Source organism: Mercenaria mercenaria, chromosome 17 (genome assembly GCF_021730395.1).
Source record: "Mercenaria mercenaria strain notata chromosome 17, MADL_Memer_1, whole genome shotgun sequence".
NCBI lineage: Eukaryota > Metazoa > Mollusca > Bivalvia > Venerida > Veneridae > Mercenaria > Mercenaria mercenaria.
The window spans coordinates 32,139,796-32,162,640 of NC_069377.1; the positions used below are offsets into that span (position 1 = coordinate 32,139,796).

The 22,845-nt window shown below is 35.3% G+C and overlaps 1 protein-coding gene across 11 annotated transcripts in view; it reads right to left on the reverse strand.

The window, feature by feature from the left end:
- Positions 1-22,845, reverse strand: part of LOC123536288 (uncharacterized) — a 76,991-nt gene that overhangs the window by 16,544 nt on the left and 37,602 nt on the right. For 9 of the 11 annotated variants that reach the window (XM_053527592.1, XM_053527593.1, XM_053527595.1 and 6 more), the window contains one exon: positions 3,786-5,214. In XM_053527592.1, coding sequence (XP_053383567.1) covers positions 3,786-5,214 — 1,429 coding nt within the window. Of the gene's footprint in view, positions 1-3,785; positions 5,215-8,174; positions 8,581-18,795; positions 19,083-22,845 lie in introns of those variants that run through there. The other 2 variants (XM_045319338.2, XM_045319336.2) reach the window with 2 other exon arrangements.

Here is a 22,845-nt window from a genome sequence, read left to right on the forward strand (position 1 = left end):
TGTTTAAAAATAGCTTTCACTTTGCCTTTTATTTAAAGAAACTTTAAGTCATGCAAATTTAAAGTATTTTCCTATCTCTGTAAAATTGGTCTTTTTTCTGCTCATGGAAGACCCACGTCAACAACATTTTTTCCTCAATCCCCTAGGACCATTAGTTGCGCACAAACTATTTTTGTTGGACATTATTAGCAGAAAAAATTCATTCTCAGGGGTCCATTATAACCATTTACTAAAGACATTACGTGATAAATCTTCATGTACTGCCTACATTTATCATGAAATATAGATGGACAATCACAGAACTGATGTAAAATATTTCCCAGACCTTCTCAATAACAGTTGTTTACTGACCTTGTCAATGTCCATTCCTACCCCTTATTCTAAACAATTTTTTTGTTTTTTTTTGTTTAACACCGTTGTTCAACAGTATTTCAGTTATAGAATGGCAGACAGTTAAATAAATGTATCTAACCTGAGTGTGCCTGGATTCTGTACCAGTACAAACCTGTTCTCCGCAAGTAACTGCTAACTTCCCCGCATGAATCAGAGGTGGAGGACAAATGATTTCAGACGCAATGTCTTTTATCAAATCATCACAGAGAACATATGCCACGCCCAGAGCTCGAACTCACGACCCCATGATCCGTAGATCTGCGCTCTCCCTACTGAGCTAAGCGGGCGGGCAAACAAAATGATAGTGTGACATCTGGGCAGTATTTATTTGATAAAACCATTTATGTTGTTTTATTGAAAGCCCTTCCATTAGTCATGTAACAGAAATGTGACATAAAACAAGAGGACCATGATGGTCCTGAATCGCTCACCTCTTCCCACATGACCCAGTTTTGAGTATAACGTCGTTTTTTCTATTATTTGATGTAGTGACCTAGTTTTTGAGCTCATGTGTCCCAGTTTTGAACTTGATCTAGATATTATCAAGATAAAAATTCTGACCAATTTTCATGAAGATCTATTGAAAAATATGGTCTCTAGAGAGGTCACAAGGTTTTTCTATTATTTGACCTATTGACCTAGTTTTCGAAGGTATGTGACCCTGTTTTTAACTTTACCTAGATATCATCAAGGTGAACATTCTCACTAATTTTCATGAAGATCTCATGAAAAATATGGCCTCTAGGGAGGTCACAAGGTTTTTCTATTTTTATACCTACTGGCCTAGTTTTTGACCGCACGTGACCCAGTTTCGAAACTGAACTAGATATCATCAAGGTGAACATTCAGATCAATTTTCATGAAGATCCATTGAAAAATATGGCCTTTAGAGAGGTCAAAAGATTTTAATAATTTTAGACCTACTGACCTAGTTTTTGACCGCAGTTGACCCAGTTTCAAATTTGATCTAGATATCATCAAGATGAACATTCAGACCACCTTTCATACAGATCCCATGAAAAGTATGGCCTCTAGTGAGGTCACAAGGTTTTTTGATTATTTGACCTACTGACCTAGTTTTTTAAGGCACGTGACCCAGTTTCAAACTTGACCTAGATATCATCAAGGTGAACATTCTGACCAATTTTTATGGAGATCCATTCACAAGTATGGCCTCTAGAGAGGTCACAAGGTTTTTCTATTTTTAGACCTACTGACCTAGTTTTTGACCGTACATGACCCTGTTTCGAACTTGACTAGATATCATCAAGATGAACAGTCAGACCAATTTTCATACAGATCCCATGAAAAATATGGCCTTTAGAGAGGTCACAAGGTTTTTCTATTATCTGACCTACTGACCTAGTTTTCGAAGGCACGTGACCCACTTTCGAACTTGGCCTAGATATCATCAAGATGAACATTCAGACCAACTTTCATACAGATCCCATGAAAAATATGGCCTCTAGAGAGGTCACAAGGTTTTTCTATTATTTGACCTACTGACCTAGTTTTTGATGGCATGTGACCCACTTTCGAACTTGACCTAGATATCATCAAGGTGAACATTCTGACCAATTTTCATGAAGATCTCATGAAATATATGGCCTCTAGAGAGGTCACAAGGTTTTTCTATTTTTAGACCTACTGACCTAGTTTTTGACCGCATGTGACCCAGTTTCAAAACTGACCTAGATATCAACAAGATGAGCATTCTGTCCAATTTTCATACAGATCCCATGAAAAATATGGCCTTTAGAGAGGTCACAAGGTTTTTCTATTATTTGACCTACTGACCTAGTTTTTGAAGGCATGTGACCCAGTTTCGAACTTGGCCTAGATGTCATCAAGATGAACGTTCTGACCAATTTTCATGAAGATCTTGTGAAATATATGGCCTCTAGAGAGGTCACAAGGTTTTTCTATTTTTAGACCTACTGACCTAGTTTTTGATGGCACGTGACCCACTTTCGAACTTGGCCTAGATATCATCAAGGTGAACATTCTGACCAATTTTCATGAAGATCTTGTGAAATATATGGCCTCTAGAGAGGTCACAAGGTTTTTCTATTTTTAGACCTACTGACCTAGTTTTTGAAGGCACGTGACCCAGTTTCGAACTTGACCTAGATATCATCAAGATGAACATTCTGACCAACTTTCATAAAGATCCCAAGAAAAATGTGACCTCTAGAGTGGTCACAAGCAAAAGTTTACGGACGCACGGACGACGGACACCGCATGATCACAAAAGCTCACCTTGTCACTTTGTGACAGGTGAGCTAAAAAAGAGCAAAATATCTGTTGAATTTAACATCAGACTCATAAAACATATCAGATATATCAACTGAAATATCATGGATTGAGTTACTGATATCTAAAGATTTATTATGACTGTGCTGCTATCTATCTTTTTTAAATTTCTGAAGTTTTAATGTTCATCTAGCAGTGTCCCCTTTCACGTGATTCATCCCTGTATACATGTACTTTATTTTCATTTCTCATATTTTGTTATGCATAACTTATTGATGGTAGTACTGTGGTATCTGTCACATTTATTATGTTTATGGTAATATGATTGTTTTATAAATAAAATGAAGATAAAATGCACATGGTGCACAAATCACTTAAAATTTCACCTCACATACCACTTTTTATGTTAGGAGATATATACGGTTTCAGAAGATGTTTTGTGAGCTTTTTATTTGGCACATAGCAATGAAATACCATAAAAGTAAGTTGCCTATAACCGGAATCAATATCTCATCAAAAATTGTCAAACACATTTATTAGAACATGTGATTGAATTTCTCACAGTTAATCCAATATAGTCCTGCTTGTCATTTACGTCCAAAGAATAGCCTGTTTTTTTCTCATATCAATACAAATCCCCTCAGGCGAAGAAAGTCTGGCATTTAATTTAAGTTACATAGCCATAGACTCATTTAATTAGCTAGTCCGTAAGGAAAAAAAATCAAGGTCTGAGGATTGAAAGCAGTTCTGGGACCAGTCAAAAAGAATCTCGCATAACGATTGGTTCATTTTATGCACAATCTCAAAACTGACCAACTGCAAGCTAGTACTTTGAGACTGGTCTCCAAATTCAAGTTTTTTTTTCACCTTGGACCCAGATCTGTTCTACATATAAATCTCACTTTGCAGAAAGATGGTTTGTTGATCACCTTTATAATAAACTTTATCATTTTACTCAGGTCTTGTTTTTCCTCTATGTATTTACTGTCGGGCAGTCAGAAGAGAATATTACATGGGCCTTAGCTCTGCTTCAGTCCAATATGTAACATGTTTGGTCTAACACCCCAATCCCTAAACCTGCATAATGTACCTCTGTGCCATGTGCTTTCTTAATCTGTGCTTCAAATTTATATACATACCGAGGTGGAGATGAAATTCATCCTCGTAAAGACTTCCGCCCAGATCAACACTGCAGTTCACTGAACTGCTGTTCTGTGATGTGTTCACACTGGTATTGGATGGACCAGCCCTTTCATCAGCCACTTTATTTAACTTCTGCGCCAGTGACTGAGCCGCCTGCGCAGACTCTAACCCTTCACTATACACCATATCCATCATATTTTCAAGGTCCCATGACAGATCTTTGTCAGTCTCCTCATCCATTGACAAACTATTTCTCCTTTCTTCGTAATCGCTTTCTGATCCTGCGTAGTGCACTCCTCTCTCTGATTGTCGAACACGAATTGAGGGGTATCTTTGAAAAATGTCTTTAAAAATTTCTGAACCTGTGTCTATGTGTTCATGTGTTGAATAACGTTTAGTCAATTCTTGAATATCTTTACTTATACTTTCGAATTCGTCTTCCACTACATGAATTTCATCTTCCAATTTAACAAAAGTGCCTGTATTCACCACCGATTCTTCACCATTTTCACTATGTAAAAGCTCCAAATCAGGGGAGCTAACTCCCGATATACTATTCTCCGGTAAACTTCCTGTCCGTTTGTGTCCGTAAGAATAGGAATCTGGACTTGTGCACGAACTCGAATTTGCACTAAGCGAGGAACTACGAGACCTGATTTCCTCAAGTTTTAGTTTCAGTGTCCGTGCATGCGGAGCTTTTTCAGGACTATTATGTTCTGGTTTATCATATGGTAAGGGAGACAACTGTTCTCGTTCCTCATCAGTTTCAAATTGTTGTAAATCAGCTAATTCACTGTGTATATCTGACACATCTGATTTTGTCGACTGCTGACTTACTTGTCCTATACCAAGTAAGGGATGACTAGAAGAACTCTCGTCTTCGGAGGGAGGAGTTAATAAAACACTACTCTTTCCTAAATCGGTATTTAAATCCAAATAATCAACTTTTGGCGAAATTCCTGCACCGTTAACATCAACAACACCATTCGTATCAATATTACTCTCTGATTCAACACCAATTCTGAAGTTCTTTTCACAGAGGGAGGTTGGACTGAAATTCCCCTTTAAGGAGTTACTTAATTTATCACCATCTGCTTCTAATCCTTCTTCATCCACAAATCCACTCTCATCAATTTCGATTCTCAATTGTCCTAAATCTCGTACCCGATTTCGAATATTTCGATCATTTATTGCTTGTGCTTCATGTTCTCCGTTTGAATTTTCAGTCGCTACCAGTCCATTTTTCGTACGAAGGTTTCCTTTAACGATAGTTTCAGCAGCTTGAGGACCTTTAGCACCAGGTTTACGATTGCGTAGTTTTCCGCAGTCTATCGGCTTGTTGAAGGATACACCATAGCCGGCCTTGAAGTAGACGGGAATGTCTACCGGCGACGACTGCTGGTTCCCCATCTCCTCATGCCCCTTCTGAAACAGATAATGTTGTCTTTATATACAGTTCTTTTTTTTTCTTTTAAAAACGCTTGGACAAAAAGTACTAGCTAAAATTGTCTCCCTATTGATTTAAAATCAATTCACATTTTGCAAGCTATTTCCTCCTAAAACTGTCATTTCAGACATCAACATCAGAAAATTTTCTGTGGCTAATTCTAAAATTCTTCCACTATTTGTAATAAAAATGCCTCAATAGAGGTCAACTGATGTAATGTTCATCATAATCCACTTGGATGTCTGCCTCATTTATTTTTCTAAATCAAGAGTTATCTTTTTATTCCATGGGTGCTGGACATATTTCTATTTGAACGACAACGATAATGCCAGTAATGGTGATGCTGGTGATATTTACATAATGGTGATGATCGTAGACATGATATGCTACAAGAGGAGATAAAAACTGATTTTTTTTTGTTTCCTTTTTTGTTAAATGCTTTTTCACCACTTGTGTATTTCAGTTTTAAAATGGCAGTCAGTTAGCCTAACCATAATATTGCAATAACCTTTCTGTATCAAAGCATGATCTGCCAAATGTATCAAATTTTCTTCAGTGCAAAAAAGTAAAATTGGGTAAAAAAGCTTTAGTAGCAATTTAATTTTTTTTTCTCTCAAAAATTTTCCTTCATTATTTCTTTCAAAACAGCATTATGATACAAATTGATGATATTTTGTGTAACTAACAAGTACTAAATATGTCTGGCACCCAATAATAATACCCTTGTCAAATTACCAAAAAATGATGTATCATTGTTGTAAAACAAGTACCATGAAATGTGGCCACTTTCCTCTTTGTGAAAAAGTATTTGAAATATGAACTAACAATTTAATTCCGCTCTCATACCTCTGTGATGGGATGAGTTTATTACAATAACAACAACAGCCCTATAAAAAGTAAATTGTCTGGTTACAAACATATAAATAAGTTGAACATCTAATCAATAAGACTTGAGGATATAAATGCCCCTAATATGTGATGTGTAGGACAAAAGAGTGTGTTCTGTGAATAACAGCACTGAAGACAACTGGTCAATCTTGCACTGTGACCTTGACCTTTGAGCTGCTGACGTACTTTAATACCACACATCATATTTTTATGGTGATCATTATTTTGGGCTAGGTAATTTCAAAACCCAATAAGCCGCACTGAACAGGAAAACAGTTACTGTTATGTCATTATGGTTTTGAACCAAGTTAAGTACCCTCATAGTGACCTTGAACTTTCAAGCTGGTGATATGGTTCATGCCTTGTTATTATGGTCATTCTATGCAAAGTTCATTCAAAATCCTGCCATTAAAAAGAGAGTAAAATCTCGGCTGGACACAAATTTCCAACCAGATGCACATACAGACAGATGTCTCAGTATAAAACACTTGCCATAACTGCTGGGGCATATGAAAAACACAACTAAGCCGCAACTCAAACCTCAAAATACTGACCCAGGCTATAGATAGCTTAGAGCAAGTAATATTTCAAGATTGCATGGCAGATGGGCAATAATGTTCAAATTTAACTTGCAACAATGAAAGAGACAAACACTACCATGGTCAAACAGATGACTGAAATTTGAAAGGTATAATGGGGGGAAGAGAAATGTCACATTAAAATGACAATCGTAACCAGCATAGTTATGGAGACTCAAGTAAATAATGACCAAAATAGTCTCTGAAAAGCTTGCAAAAGCTGTCACTTTACAGCGAAATTTATGTTATTTCTTTCACTAATGAATACAATTTAGGCTTTACTGCCCATTACAATTTTCCTGTCTTCTCTTTTTCAGAATCTGTCTTATTTAGAGACATTTACAAAAGGCAGATTAAGGACCTGTCAGAAAATAAGCTTGTCTTTACTGTTAAAGCAATAAAGATGTTGTAGAGAACATAGGGTTATTCTGTTTTTTCCACAGTTCAATGTTCCAGACAACATGATTGTGTTCTGGAGTGAGCTGGACTAATAAATATAACACATATATTACATTTTACCAGAGTTATATAGTGTCCTTTTCATGACAAACACGTTCAAAGACCCTTTGTACTGTAAAATCATTTAATTTCGTGAGCATGAAATTTCGTGGTTTTGGTCAAAAAGCAAATCCGTGGGATATGAATTTGTGGATTTCAACTTTTGAACATAAAATGAATGGGAATTTTACTTGTTCCTTGGGATTAAACTTTGTGGACTGACTCATCCACAAAAATAAGTTTCCCACGAATATTAATGAACTCACAGTATATGTTACACTAGCACACAAAAATGTTCATTTTCCTGCTTTAACATAACCTTTTGAAATAAAAACTGCAATTGAATTAGGTAGAAAATTCATCAAACTACCCTTTAACCCAATAAAAATCATTTAACAAGCATTATTATTAGGTAAAAAGGTAAAAATAAAATTTTATTTGAAACAATTAACAATGTTAAGCTTAGTTTATTATAGAGATTTTGAACTATCCCTATTTTAGTAATTAAATCTTACCTCTAGCAATCGCCTGGTACTCATTTACATTTGAGACAACTAAAGAAACCATTGTTACAATAGTGCCTTTAACCCTTAGCCTGCTAAATTTCTAAAATGGACTGGTCCATCATTCAATTTGGGCAGTACCACTTATTATTCAAAGGGGTGTTCACTGAAAATTTACTGACTGAATAGCGAACAGTGCAGACTATGATCAGACTGCACGGATGTGCAGGCTGATCTTGGTCTGCACTGGTCGCAAAGGCAGAATCAATTGGCGCCAGCAGGCTAAAGGTTAACCAAAAACTCACCACATTTTGGAGCAGCCAAGATTTGAACCTGCTGCTCTTCACTCCTTTGCATAATGTCTAAAGCTCTCTAGACCAAAGGGTCAACACATGATTCAACAAACCTGACGTTTAAGGGAGTCCTTTTTGACAGACTGTTACCAAACAAAGAGATAAAGAAAAATCTTACCTTAGCTGCAAATCTCCAGCAAATACAGGAAAATACACTGTTACAGTTCCCCATTTAGTTTTTTACTGATTATTTCTAGTCTTTAACTCCTAAGTTCCTCCATAATAGGGAAACCTTTCTTAACACAGTACATAACAAACCATAAAAATCTAGGCACAGTAGAAATACTAAATGTTTACTGGATCATATATCACCATTAAAACAAATAAAATTTTCACAGTTTACGCCTTCTTTTAATACTTAATTGTCAAAAAAATTCGGAACAGCTGTTAAGATTTTACTCCACGAGTTAAGATTCCTCCATTTTTCACACTTCAGAAATTTAAAAAATACAGTTTTTATACAAAAGTAAAATAACACTTTAAAATATGTAAGTAAAACCTATTAATATATTTTTCTGTCCTTAATTATTAAGCATGTTATATTAATATCTTTATAAGTATTTATGTAAGTTGACAATAAGTTATTTGTTAACACTTTGTATTATATAATTAGGGTATCAAGTCTGCAGACAAAACAGCTGGATAATCTTAGTAGCAATTATCAGTAAATCTCTCTTAATATTAAAATTTTAATACTAAAATATCCAGATTTTAGAACTTGTTTTCCCACTGTGTAATAACACAATAAGACAAAACATAAGTGTCCAAGTGCAAATATCCGTCAGTTTTTACGTCCGCATCGTCTCGGGGGAATAAATTCCATAGTAGCCGCATATAAGTAAAATTCTGACTATCCTCTTAGTATCGAATAAATTATGTTCAAGGGATTAAAATCGGAAATTAAATCTGCTAAAATGGTGTCGGATGGTGTCACATCGCCAGTAGCATTTTCGAACACAATATACGGGAAGATAACCGTATTAATTGACCTGTCACTTTCAAAACATCATCTACCCGCAATAAAAACAAAACACCATGACATTCTTAAAACACCTGTCAGTTAGATCAGGTACATCACAAAAAATCCTTCAAGAAAATGAGGAGCTAACTAAATTGGATCTTATTAATAAATGCTATCTTGTCAAAAATAATAATGCCCCATCCTAAATAATTAAAACGACAGACTCTTAAACATTTAATAAACATTTTTTAGGATGAAGGGATAGGATTTTTTCTTGTAAACATGTCATACAGTGTAAGGTATAGCTTTGACTCACATTTTTATGAGGATGAAAAAATTTAATGTATTAGTTTTTGCATTCCTTTTGTCATTTTGACAATTCAACTGGTTACAAAAAGGAAAACTTTATTCGACTTCTGAGTAGTACATATTAAAACATGAAACAGATGTCATTTCAGTTGCTTGACACCAGGGCATTTATTGTAACAAATTTACAAAATGAAACCAAATAAAATTCTACCACAATTTAAAATACTAAACAAAATTATAATTATGTCTGTTTATACTTCTATGATATGTCTGACTTTTTAAAGTCATATTTTATAACAGTTAATTGTGAATAAAATGAGCTATAACTGATAAAAAGTCAAACCTGTATTAAACAGCCAGCCATGGAATGTACACAATCTATGTGCTTAAGACAGCGGGCTGCTTATTACAAGTTAAGATTGAACGATGAGTCGATATGTGAAGTTAGCTGACTGGCTGCTTAAGACAAGTTAAGACTGAACTATGAGTCGATATGTGAAGTTAGCTGACTGGCTGCTTAAGACAAGTTAAGACTGAACAATGAGTCGATATGTGAAGTTAGGTGACCGGCTGCTTAAGACAAGTTAAGATTGAACAATGAGTCGATATGTGAAGTTAGGTGAACGGCTGCTTAAGACAAGTTAAGACTGAACTATGAGTCAATATGTGAAGTTAGTTGACTGGCTGCTTAAGACAAGTTAAGACTGAACAATGAGCCAATATGTGAAGTTAGGTGACTGCCTGCTTAAGACAAGTTAAGACTAAACAATGAGTCGATATGTGAAGTTAGGTGACTGGCTGCTTAAGACAAGTTAAGAATGATCAATGAGTCGATATGTGAAGTTAGGTGACTGGCTGCTTAAGGCAAGTTAAGAATGATCAATGAGTCGATATGTGAAGTTAGGTGACTGGCTGCTTAAGACAAGTTAAGAATGATCAATGAGTCGATATGTGAAGTTAGCTGACCGGCTGCTTAAGACAAGTTAAGACTGAACAATGAGTCGATATGTGAAGTTAGCTGACCGGCTGCTTAACACAAGTTAAGACTGAACAATGAGACGATATGTGAAGTAAGGTGATTGGCTGCTTAAGATGAGTTAAGACTGATTAATGAGACGATATGTGCTGCTTAAGACAAGTTAAGACTGAACAATGAGTCGATATGTGAAGTTAGGTGACTGGCTGCTTAAGACAAGTTAAGACTGAACAATGTGTCGATATGTGAAGTTAGGTGACCCGCTGCTTAAGCCAAGTTAAGACTGAACAATGAGTCGATATGTGAAGCTAGGTGACCGGCTGCTTAAGGCAAGTTAAGACTGAATAATGAGTCGATATGTGAAGCTAGGTGACTGGCTGCTTAGCCGACTTGGTTCTCCAGGCAACTTTTATCAGTTATCTGCTTACAGCTATAACATGGAAATTTAATGGCCATTACGCCCAGCATGAATTGCAAGAGAGCAATTAATTCGGTCAGTTTTCGGAATCAGGTGTGTGTTGTTACATGTTGAAATTTCACACCAAGCATGTATGCTGTATAAATATCTCTGAGAGAAAACAAAAGTTCAACTCTGAATCTCAAAAAATATTCACACAAAAAAACAAGATAAAAATACACAAATTAAACTATAATTCAGCACTAACGTTATTATGACATTATGGTATTTGTGTCACACTAAAAAAACACATGAAGTAATGCAACTACTTATATCACAAAATAAACTACAACAGTGTATGTTTATTACTGTATCCATGTCGTTATCCATTCACTTGCCCTAATTGATTAGGCTTATTATATTTCTACAGTATATTATTATTCATTATACATGTATATTAATATTATCATTCCATGAAGTAAATCCATATCTTCGGGAATATTTGATATGTAATTTATTGTAAATACATTTATTGTTACATATATGTAAATTTATTGTATATTATTCTTTCTTCATCTGTTTATATATATGCGCAGACATTTATAGTTATGTAAATAAATTACTATCAGGCCTTTTCTTCATCATTTTGGGAATGCCAACAAAACCAGTGGAATTGAGATAATGCTCTTGTGGGAATATTTTCATTTCAAAATCTACGTAAAAATATTAATAGATTGCATAATAAAGCATTTCAGTAATTGTTAGACAGTATAACTGTTCCTTTGGTAACCAAAATATACATAAACTTTATCAAAACTATTTTAAAACAGCAAAAAAAAATGAAATGAAAAAAAAGGTAACACTCATTTGGGAATCTGGAATAAAGACAGTTGTTTTTTTATGCTTTGGGATTACCTCGTTTTACCGGGGGTGGGTGGGTGGCTGGGTCGGGGTAGATTTATAGGGGGAAAAGTCCTAACTATTATCACATTCATGATTGTGTTATTTTGTTTGTTTGTTTTGGGTCTAACGCCGTTTTTCAACAGTATTTCAATCATGTAACGGCGGGCAGTTAACCTAACAAGTATTCCTGGATTCTGTACCGGTACAAACCTGTTCTCCACAAGTAACTGCCAACTTCTCCACATGAATTATCAGAGGTGGAGGACGAATGATTTCAGATACAATGCCTTTTATCAAATCGTCACGGAGAACATACGCCCTGCCCGGGGATCGAACTGTCGACCCTGTGATGCGTAGACCAACGCTCTCTAGTTGTCTTATATTTATTTAAATAAATTACTTTCATCACATTCATTTCAGTCATGCACATAGATAGTAATGTACAGTGTCACCTCAAAAGGGTGACGAAATGACCAATTTGAAATCACCGAGGGGGACGAAATGACCAAATAGGGAACGAGTTGACTAGGGGACGAGTTGACTGTAAATCCATAATTGTCTCATATTTATGTAAATAAATTACTAATATCACATTTAATTACTTTGAAATACAATAGATCTTAGTATGTGTTTCATAAAAACTAACCCCAATGATGAAAACGATGAAAGATATATTTCAGAAAAACAGAAACTCAAGTACTAAGTAATGGGGGTTTTAGTTCCCAGACCCAGTGATTGTACTACAAATGATTCGCAGTGATTGAACTGTAAATTATCGAATTACTGGTATATATATATCATTGCACATGACATCTGACTGAATATTTTTTCTGTATCACAAGTGCAATTCCACACTGGAGCATGAACATATTCTCTGAGAGGAACCAAGATGGTCTGTGAGCAACCATGTCCAGCATTATTGCCTTAGTGTGTACCTGGTAATGGCTGATCATTGAAATGCGATAAACATTATGATAAAATGGGCATTAATGTCAGGGAAAACCACAAGACTCTGGAAGCTAATTTATAGCCAAGTCGGCCCTTTAAGACAAGTTAAGACTGAACAATGAGTCGATATGTGAAGTTAGGTGACCGGCTGCTTAAGACAAGTTAAGAAGACTGAACAATGAGTCAATATGTGAAGTTAGGTGACCGGCTGCTTAAGACAAGTTAAGACTGAACAATGAGTCGATATGTGAAGTTAGGTGACTGGCTGCTTAAGACAAGTTAAGAAGACTGAACAATGAGTCAATATGTGAAGTTAGGTGACTGGCTGCTTAAGACAAGTTAAGAAGACGGAACAATGAGTCGATATGTGAAGTTAGGTGACTGGCTGCTTAAGACAAGTTAAGACTGAACAATGAGTCGATATGTGAAGTTAGGTGACTGGCTGCTTAAGACAAGATAAGACGGAACAATGAGTTGATATGTGAAGTTAGGTGACTGGCTGCTTAAGACAAGTTAAGACTGAGCAATGAGTCGATATGTGAAGTTAGCTGACTGGCTGCTTAATACGAGTTAAGACTGAGCAATGAGTCGATATTTGAAGTAAGGTGACTGGCTGCTTAAGAGGAATTAAGAATGATCAATGTGTCAATATGTGAAGTTAGGTGACTGGCTGCTTAAGACAAGTTAAGACTGAACAATGAGTCGATACGTGAAGTTAGCTGACTGGCTGCTTAAGTAAAGTGGCTGTTTAATACAGGTGGCTGCTAGTGCAGGTTCTACTGTAGAAAACCACAATGTGCTCAGAGAAAGTGCAAACATTAAGACTTTAAATCTGAACTTAAAACTTTACATCCTGCTTCCTGAATCAAATACCGCTGAAATATGAACTCAAGTGCTGTTTCTAAAATAAAATTACAGTGCAACCTGCCGTTAGCAGTCAACTGTATTGTGCAACCATTTGCCTAAAGCAGCCAGTCAGCTACTATTCATACTCATTTTCTGTTCTAATATTAACTTATCTTAAGCAGTCATCTGCCTTTAGCAACCAGACTGTGTCATTCCCTTGACTGGCTGCTTAATACAGGTAGGACTATAAATTTTGTATGAAAACAATACTGAAAATAATATGAATACAATAATGTAACTTTCCAATTATCAATAAAAGAATACCCATTTTATGGAAAATTTATTACACTGTGCATTTTTTTTTTGAAGTTTCAGTTTCGGTTTCATATTTAGCTGAAAATATAATATATCATTAATGTTCATATACCTTTGATTTGATCAATATTAAAACGACATGATACAAATAATAAAATTAAGGAAGTGTTAAAAATAAAGAACTGATACCATAATATGTCCTACGATGTTAAACATCATGAATTCACGACAGTCAGGCAAAGACAAACTTCTAGTGTAAAATTCAACAGATAACTGGTAGTATCTTGTAACAAGGAGGAAGAAAATTTCCCCTTTTCCATTCCATTTAAATCATTTCCTTTATCAAGTTTATAACTATAATTGCATGTTCAGCTCTGCATGTTCTCATAAACTTTAACTTCCTTTAATGAAGGTTTACTTATAAGTGGTTTATTCATGGAAGAGCCAAGAGGCCATGCCCTTTATGAATGCATTATGAAAGCTTAAAGGCCCATATTCATAAGATTTATAGATTCCGAAACTAAAGAAATGCAAGTGTTAAATTTTCCTTAACTTTCTTTGTAGCATGTTGATACTGGTGAAGTTCTGAAGGAATTTCTGAAGGTGCCCACTGCACATTTGTGTAAATTTAGTTTCATCGTGATGTGTGCACATATAAATACGAAAGAGCAAAAAGAAAATTTTGCATTTTAAAGTCTAAGTCCTTGTTTCAGATTTAAAATATTAATGAATATAAGCCCAAGGGACCCCAGTAGACAATATGCTAAATTCCAATTCAGTTTTTTTTAAAGCAAAACTGCCAAAATATTGAAAAGAACATGCACAGAAGACCTGCTTAAAAGTACTTTTCTTGTTTATGAAAAAATTTTTTTTCTCAGGTCACCAAGATGTTACTGATGAAAGACATAACTTTCACCAGTGACATAAGGCCAATTAAGAAGTAGGGATCAATGACTAACTGTGACAATTAAGACAATTTTAAGCATGACAAGCACAAATTTTTTATCAGATCTAGTAGCAGCATGAACTCGCAGATATACCTATTTCAATAAATATCAGGATCAATAGTCCCTCTTAGATTATCACAAGCTTTTTTTCTACAGTTATCAAACAATTTAGATAAAATGAGCCACGCCATGAGAAAAACAACATAGTGCGTTTGCGACCAGCATGGATCCAGGACAGCCTGCACATCTGCGCAGTCAGGTCAGGATCTATGCTGTTCGCTTTTAAAGCCTATTGCAATTAGAGAAATGGTTAGCGAACAGCATGGATCCTGACCAGACTGCTCAGATGCGCAGGCTGGTCTGGATCCATGCTGGTTGCAAACACACTATGTTGGTTCTCTCATGGTACGGCTCAAATAATTCCACCATGACATCTTAGCAACAAATATATTCCCTTATGGAACAGTCAAACCTGCGAACAAAGACCACATGGCTCTTACTGCAACCATGGCAGTTTTATTTCTAGTTTAAATATTAGATGACTGTAATTTATTACCTAAAACAGACAACCAGGTCTGCCAAAAAGGACCATTTTTTTACTCTTTCATGTCGGTTTTACAGTATGAAGTTTTTTCCAATTATGAAAACAAAAAAAATATTTCACTGTATCTCTGCTGCTCCCGTGAGCTTTGTCAGTACTCGTACAGAAGTTAGGCTCGCTGCAGGTTGTTGAAAAATGGTGTTGCACTAGCTGGTGTAAAACATAATTACAGAGATCAAACTAGCCATATTGCAGATTTCCATAAAACACGTTACTCAATAAGCTAAACGTACATTTTACTTTCAAATTTGTGTCTTGTCCTCGAAAGTGCTGTTGTTATTAAAGTTTGCTTCAGTTCGCAAGAGTTTCTTTTCTTATCTTTGATAACTCATCAGTTTAGCGATGCAGCGAATGAGCAAATATAAAACACCCACACTTACGCCCAATTTCATTGCCTTTATGCAATAAACCATCAGATTAATCACAGTAAATATATTTTGAAGTAAATTTTCACTTTTCCAGTATGCTGCGTAAGTATTTTTCATGTTCTCTGCAGCTCAATAACAGATTTCAGTTGGGTTTTGATGTCACATAGACAGTTCATATGGTTGATTTCCATCTTTAATGGAAGGAAACTTCCCAAAATTAATTCCCTTCATGACAGAACGAAATACTCTAGGCAGAAACACTGCCATTCCACAACCCAGCTAAATGACAGTAACTATTAGTGCACCTAAATATTATGATCAGAGAAGGGTTTTCCTCTGTGTGCATACATGTGTTTTTAAGCTTATTTGTAGTCACCACCAGTAACCAATACCCCCAACTCCTCAAGAAGAATGTTTGTAATTTTTAATGAGAGGAAAGTGCAAAATACAAAAGATGCTCCAATTCCAAAAGTTGCAATTTTTAGTGCTCCAGATGTAAAGCATCCCTGGAAGGGATTCTTACACAAATGCATGAAATCTTTGTTTGAGGAACAGGGGTTCGAACTCAACATCCCTTATTCATTAGTCAGACAGAGTTCACACTGGGCCACCGTGTCCACTCTAATGGGATTAACCTTTACCATGCTGGACACGATCAATTCTGCCTTTGTGACCAGTGTAGATCATGGTCAGCCTGCACATTTGTGCAGTCTGATCATGATCTGCACTGTTCGCTATTCTGCCAGTATCTTTTTGGTAAGCATCTCTTTTTACAGTTAATGGTATTGTTCAAATTGGAAGATGGACAAGTTCATTATAGAAAGGTTACTACCGCTTACATGGCAAAGTTTTATAAAAACACTTATAAACAACAAGTGGAGCACAAATATTTTACAAAAGCACCATTATTCTAGCTTTCAATGCCCTTTAACTGACATGCTCTTGAGATATACATCACAAGTATAGTCACTCCATCAAAACAAAATATTGGCAGTTGGTCAAAAACACCAGTCAGGAGGGAACAGATCATTGACAAGTGCCAATATGAATATGGGTAATCTTTTCTTGCTATGTCAGAACTTATCTTAAAAGCTAATGCTGAGATTTCTATAACTGGGTAAAACATTGGCCCAGATTCATCCATCATTTGTTTCAGAGTCCATTATTTTGTTTGTGATCAAAAGCTTTGAAGTTTATGATGTTCATGCAATATTAACTCCTTGATGGTTTCTTACTGATATGGAAGTAACTGCTCCCTAAATTGTCATGAATTTCTTTTTATTATTTATTAGTCATACATTATAACACTGACTGTAAGTACAGTTAATCCTATAAAAGCTTCATAAAATATTTAAGTACTGGCCTCTTTCTAAAGGGACTGTAACTCCAGTTTCAATTCTGAATACCAATAGTGACTTGACTGTAACCTTGAGCCCATTTGTGGAGGACCAGAACTGACCTGACCATCCAAGCATTGGATCTGGATATAAACTGCTTTATTATTTAAGGTCGTTTTCATGTAGTAGTGATTGGCTGACTCAAAGTCTTGAGAAAATTAAAACATTCTATATTTAAAGTCGCTCTTCTCTCCATGTGACCTACAACTGGCCCAATGGTCTAGTGGTAAAATGCTTCACAGGCAATCCAGAGGTCTGGGGTTCGAATCTGGGTCCAAGCTCTGGAAAATTCTCAGATGCTCTTGAGTGCATGTCTCCCATTTAACTTAGAGGCAAGAACTGCAGGTGCTTCCCAAGAAAGATGGTTTTGCGTGTATTGGTGTTTTACACCTGCCAAGTGAAAGAACCAGAGTGTCAGTTCAGAAAAAGCTAGCCAGACATGCCTGTATCTAAATGATTTCTCTGATTCTGTGGGGTTTCTCTTGCTCTGTCCTTTTAGTCAGATTCTTCTGTGTCTGTGCTAGTTAAAGATGACTTTAGCACCCTGAGTGGCTGCCTTCCCCTTTGAACTTATTCTATTATAAAAAGGGGGCTATAAATCTGGTATATTATCATATAACTTTAAGTTAATTCACAGCTTTCCTAAGACACATCACCTTCAGTCAGATCATCACAAGAAATGTTTCTAGAGCATCAAACTCACAACTAATGGATGGGTGGTCACGAGAACCCCATACTGAAAAACTGACTTTTTGATTTCCTAAACATTTTTGTTCAAATGTAAACACAGATTTAAAGCGGCATGCCTCCAGATCGTTCGACAACAAAAAAAATGATTTTTATTTAGATCTCTTGAATAAAAGCTATATTTCTTAAGAAGGCTTTAAAACTTAATTACTGACAAACTTTATGTTACGGAAACACATGAGAATTTGCTGTTTTTACTACTTTTTATGATGAAAATCGAAAAGGTCACGCTTTTACTCCAGATAAACTGTCTCAATTATAGATATCTATATTTTGGAGTCATTATTCACTACTTCAGCTATAGCGCTATTGGTTATGATGACAGGAAAATGTCTTTATTGCCGCGGCGGTCCGGGGTTCGATTCCCTATGCAGTCATCTTTTTTTCTTGATTTGGAATTTTTAAAATATTTTAGAAACAAAAATTCATATTCTAATGTTCATAATATGACTAAAACTTCAATTTGAAAGCAAGATTATTTTTTAGCCAAATCTGGAGGCATGCTGCTTTAAGTAAATACTTTCTTGACGTTTCTTGATTTACCTCTACCAGAAAAAAAGATCATTTAACTTAATAAATTGCCATATTTCAAACAATTTTAAGAAAGAAATTGACCAGGATGACTCAATTACACTTAATTAGTCTCTACAACAAACTAAAAAGCTAATTTCAACAACATAAAATGTGTCATGTAAAAACAAAAGATGGAATAAAGAGCACCCTTTGTTGAGAATTGGATCAATAAAACCCTTACAGTTTTGGAACAATAGCAATTGAATGAAACATTTCATGCTATCTGAATGTAATCGTAATCGACCAATAAGCGACCCAAAGTTATACCATGTTAAATACAAACAACAACGAAAGCAAACTTGTTTTCAATAGAAGAAATTACATTTTCAAAAGAAGTTTTGTTGCATAACATTTTTATTCATTCATTATATGAAGTTTAATTGAACTGTGATGCATAACCCTTAATGCGTTAATACATGTTTTAAAGAAGAGTAAAAAAAAGTATACATACCTAAAGGTTAATTATTCAATTTCTTGCTTCCAGTTGGAATTTCCCATTCACTTAATTAGATTCCATCTCATGCTTTTAAATTATTTAACATTTTTGAAATGCAGCATTGTTGTTTAGTAAACAACACATGTACACACAAAGTATAAACTTTAATCAGGAATCATGCGCATGTGATATTAACCAAACCATGACATTGAATATGGCTTATGAATTAGGTTAAATTAATTTAACAAGCTGTATTCAAAGCGATCTGACATAACCGGTGTTCAATAACATAGCAAAACACTTAAATATAGCTATACACTAGGAAGGAAATCCGTTTTCAATCAATTCCTGACCTCAAACTGGCTGGGTCAATAAAATCAGGGGAGGTAAATCTTCCATGCATATTGGTAATCAATAAATCAAGGGAGGGAACTGCTAGACATACTATTACTCATATGAGATGGAGAAGATTCCCAGTTTCTGGTAATTGCTAAGAGGAAGAAAATTATATCTTTAGCAAATGGAGAAAGGTCAGTCTGATTAGATGGACATCAAGCAGACTGCTCCAAGGCTGCCGTGACCAGTTTTTTATGCAAGAAATTATTCAAGTTTCTGGTTTTGTTTCAATAGTTATTCTTCTTGTATAATCTAATCCCTGGCCCTAACATAAATTGCCTTATTCTGTGAAATCATTTATATAATTGAGGGACTAATTTTTGCGGATGTGTCTATCCATGAAATTAAACACCAGAGAAAGAAACAAAATAGTCATTTTGGTCAAAACCTCAAAATTTTATGCCTATGAAATTAACCCTTAGCCTGCAAAATTTCTAAAATGGACTGGTCTATCATTCAATTTGGGCAATACCATTTTTTATTCAAAGGGGTGTTCACTGAAAATTTACTGACTGAATAGTGCACACCATGATCAGCCTGCACGCATGTGCAGGCTGATCTTCGACTGCACTGGTCGCAAAGGCAGAATCACTTGCCGCCAGCAGGCTGAAGGTTAATTTAAAATGATTTCCAATAATATAAGATACTAAAAAACAACATGCTATTTCTTTTACAATTCATGTCAAGTGCACTATATAAGGATCAATACCGTATCAAATAGCATGGAAACAATTCACTGTTTTTTCCTTTCTTATAACTTTACATAGACTAACAAACACTTCATATCAATAACATTTTTATATGTGTTCTGATTTTACGATATTTTGCTACTGGGGTAAAACCATTTAATCAATGGTTATGCTTTATCATTCTTCGGCAGTTCTTGGAATAAATGATTCATACCTCAAATGCACCGAGTGACTTATAAGTCATATATAGAAATTTTTCTCTTCTTTTATAATTTATTTATTCCTATTATTGACTACATGTACTTTACTCCTATTTTTGTCTTTACCTTTTTATACTCTCGACCTTACTTATTCATATCTTTGAATTTACTTGTTCATATTCTTGAATTTACTTATTCACAATCTTGACATCTAAATTCTTGACTTCACTTACTCATATTCTTAAAATGGAAAACTATCAAAGCAAAGTCATGCGAATAGTTATACAATCTTTTTGATTAATCAATGGTACATAGTTAAGCCTACACCATCTAAACCAATCTTAGCCATTATCTAACTTGAACTAGATCTTATACATTCTGTACAGAGAGTATACAAACTGATGAAAAAATGATGGTAACTTAGAATAAAGATTGTGAAATATGGCATTTTTCGTCCATAAATCAAGTGCAATTAAACTCTGGACCCACTGGTTCTGAACTGGCATAATGTTCTCTATCTAAATATGATTAAGATTTAGTGAAGAAACGAAAATGCCAGAGTTTTAAACTTGACTGCAATTTTTGCATTTTTTTATGAATCAAGGGATGTAACTCTAGACACTATGGTCAGATTTGGCGCCTAATCGAACTTGACCTAGATCTTATCACCGTATTCACTGTGTCTTAGAATGATTGATAAAGATTGCTTCAAAAATAGGGATACTGGAGTGTAAACAAACATAATGTGAATGCTCTATGACAGATGTCAAACAATCCTACCACCAGATCTTTGATAACCATCAGCACTTTAGTGCTCAGGTGAGCTAAGAAGTTACCATTTTCAGCAAAGAACAAAATTAAGGTTAGCCTAACCAGAAGCCTGAACCCAAAAAATAATATTAAACCTTATCATGCTGGAAATGACTGATTCTAACTTTGCGACCAGTGTAGATCATCTGCGCAGTCTGATCATGATCTGCTCTGTTTGCCATTCAGTCAGTATATTTTTGGTAAACAACCCTTTTTACAGTAAATGGTACTGCTGAAATTGAAAGATAGACATGTTCATTACAGAAATTTAGCAGGGTAAGGCTTAATAACATCATGGAAAGAAGATCTAGTTTAAATTTCTTACAACTGGGAAACATAGCTCCCTCAACATTGATGGTTCGGACACCAGGCCTGATCCAAGTTATACATTTAGTCTCCAGTCATTTTTCTTGTACATGTATTTGTAAGTTTGAATTCTCAAAACCCTTAATAAGTCAAAGGGTTTTACCCATCCCCTTGCAACTTCAAACAATCATGTTTTTTCTGTAGTTAATTATCTCCAGAGAAGAATTTTGCAAAGAGAATTGTATGTATGTTCTTAAACACTTGTCAGCAATGAAAAAATGTTAATCTGCAGCGAAAATACAGGAAGAATTATTTTTTTAGGGTGTACCTATTTGTTTTCCTCTGATAATTGCACTTGCAGAATGTAACACTTGGCAAAGTTTTTGAAAAAACTGACAAAACCTTGTTATTTAGCGTTCAATGTTAAGGTAGAATTAATGTACAATCATGTAAAGACTTATATAAAGCTAAGAATGTTAAAATTGTTATTTCTGTAAATCTTTTTATATATAGTCTAACCTGTACTAACGGTCATCTCCTATCGGCGGACACCTCCATTCAGCAGTCATTTTGTGACTCTCCCCTATGGATTTTCCTCTGTTTTATTACTTTATTCAGCAGTCACCTCCCAGCAGCCACCGGAATTACTTCCCAACCACCATATTTGACCCCTTTCAGTGGCCATGTTTCTTTCAAAACATATTTTTGGGTGAAAATTGCAGAAGATACCCAATTCTTGAGGAACATGTGATTGCTAAGTTTCGCGTTTTACTCATCATTTTACCAGGATACACTGACGTGCATTTACCTCTGTAGATACCCGTGTATAATGCGCACCCCCGATTTGCGCCCAAAATCATGAGAAAAAAATATTTTTGGTCAATTTTGAGGTAGATTGAAAACAAAAGTAGGATTTAGATCAACATCAGTAATAATTTACCCCCACGGCGAAGGGTGGAATTGGTCTCGCTGTACTACTGATTTTTTGTTTTCTTGAAAATGAAACCAAGAAGATATCGTTATTTTTAACATTTAAATATTTTTTATTTTTTATAAATTTTGTTTAATGAAAAATAATGTACTATTACCTAATACCTTATACCAGCAGTGGTCCTGCGTCGTATAAAGATAATACGTTACGTAACGGCAATCGAAGCTTTTAGCCTAGACAATTAGCGCGGAGAGTAGTTTCCCTTTACTAAAAGCCTTACCAAAATGACAAAAATCATACACAAACTCGTTTCGAACTGGAAATTGTGTATACTGTGCATAATGTGCACCCGCAATTCGGAGGTGGTCTCGGGGGTCAAACAACTGCGCATTATATACACGAGTATCTACATTGCGAAGGCAAATGCACGTCAATGCGTCCTGGTAAAATGATGAGTAAACGAAAAAGAAACGGGCCTAAATTCATGACAGAACACTGGTCAGAAGTCTGAAATATATATACACTGGCTGCCCTTCCAATCAGTGGTCACCTGGCTTAAGCAGCCAAATTGTCTGTTTCCCCTGGCTGGCTGCTTAAGACAGGTTAGACTGTAGTCTAACGTAGTGAACAGCTGACATAGTTTCATAAATTACCGATAGATTTCATACTGACTAACGTTTTGACCAGATTCCTATTCAGATTTCATGCAAATCAGGTAAAGAATATGACCTAT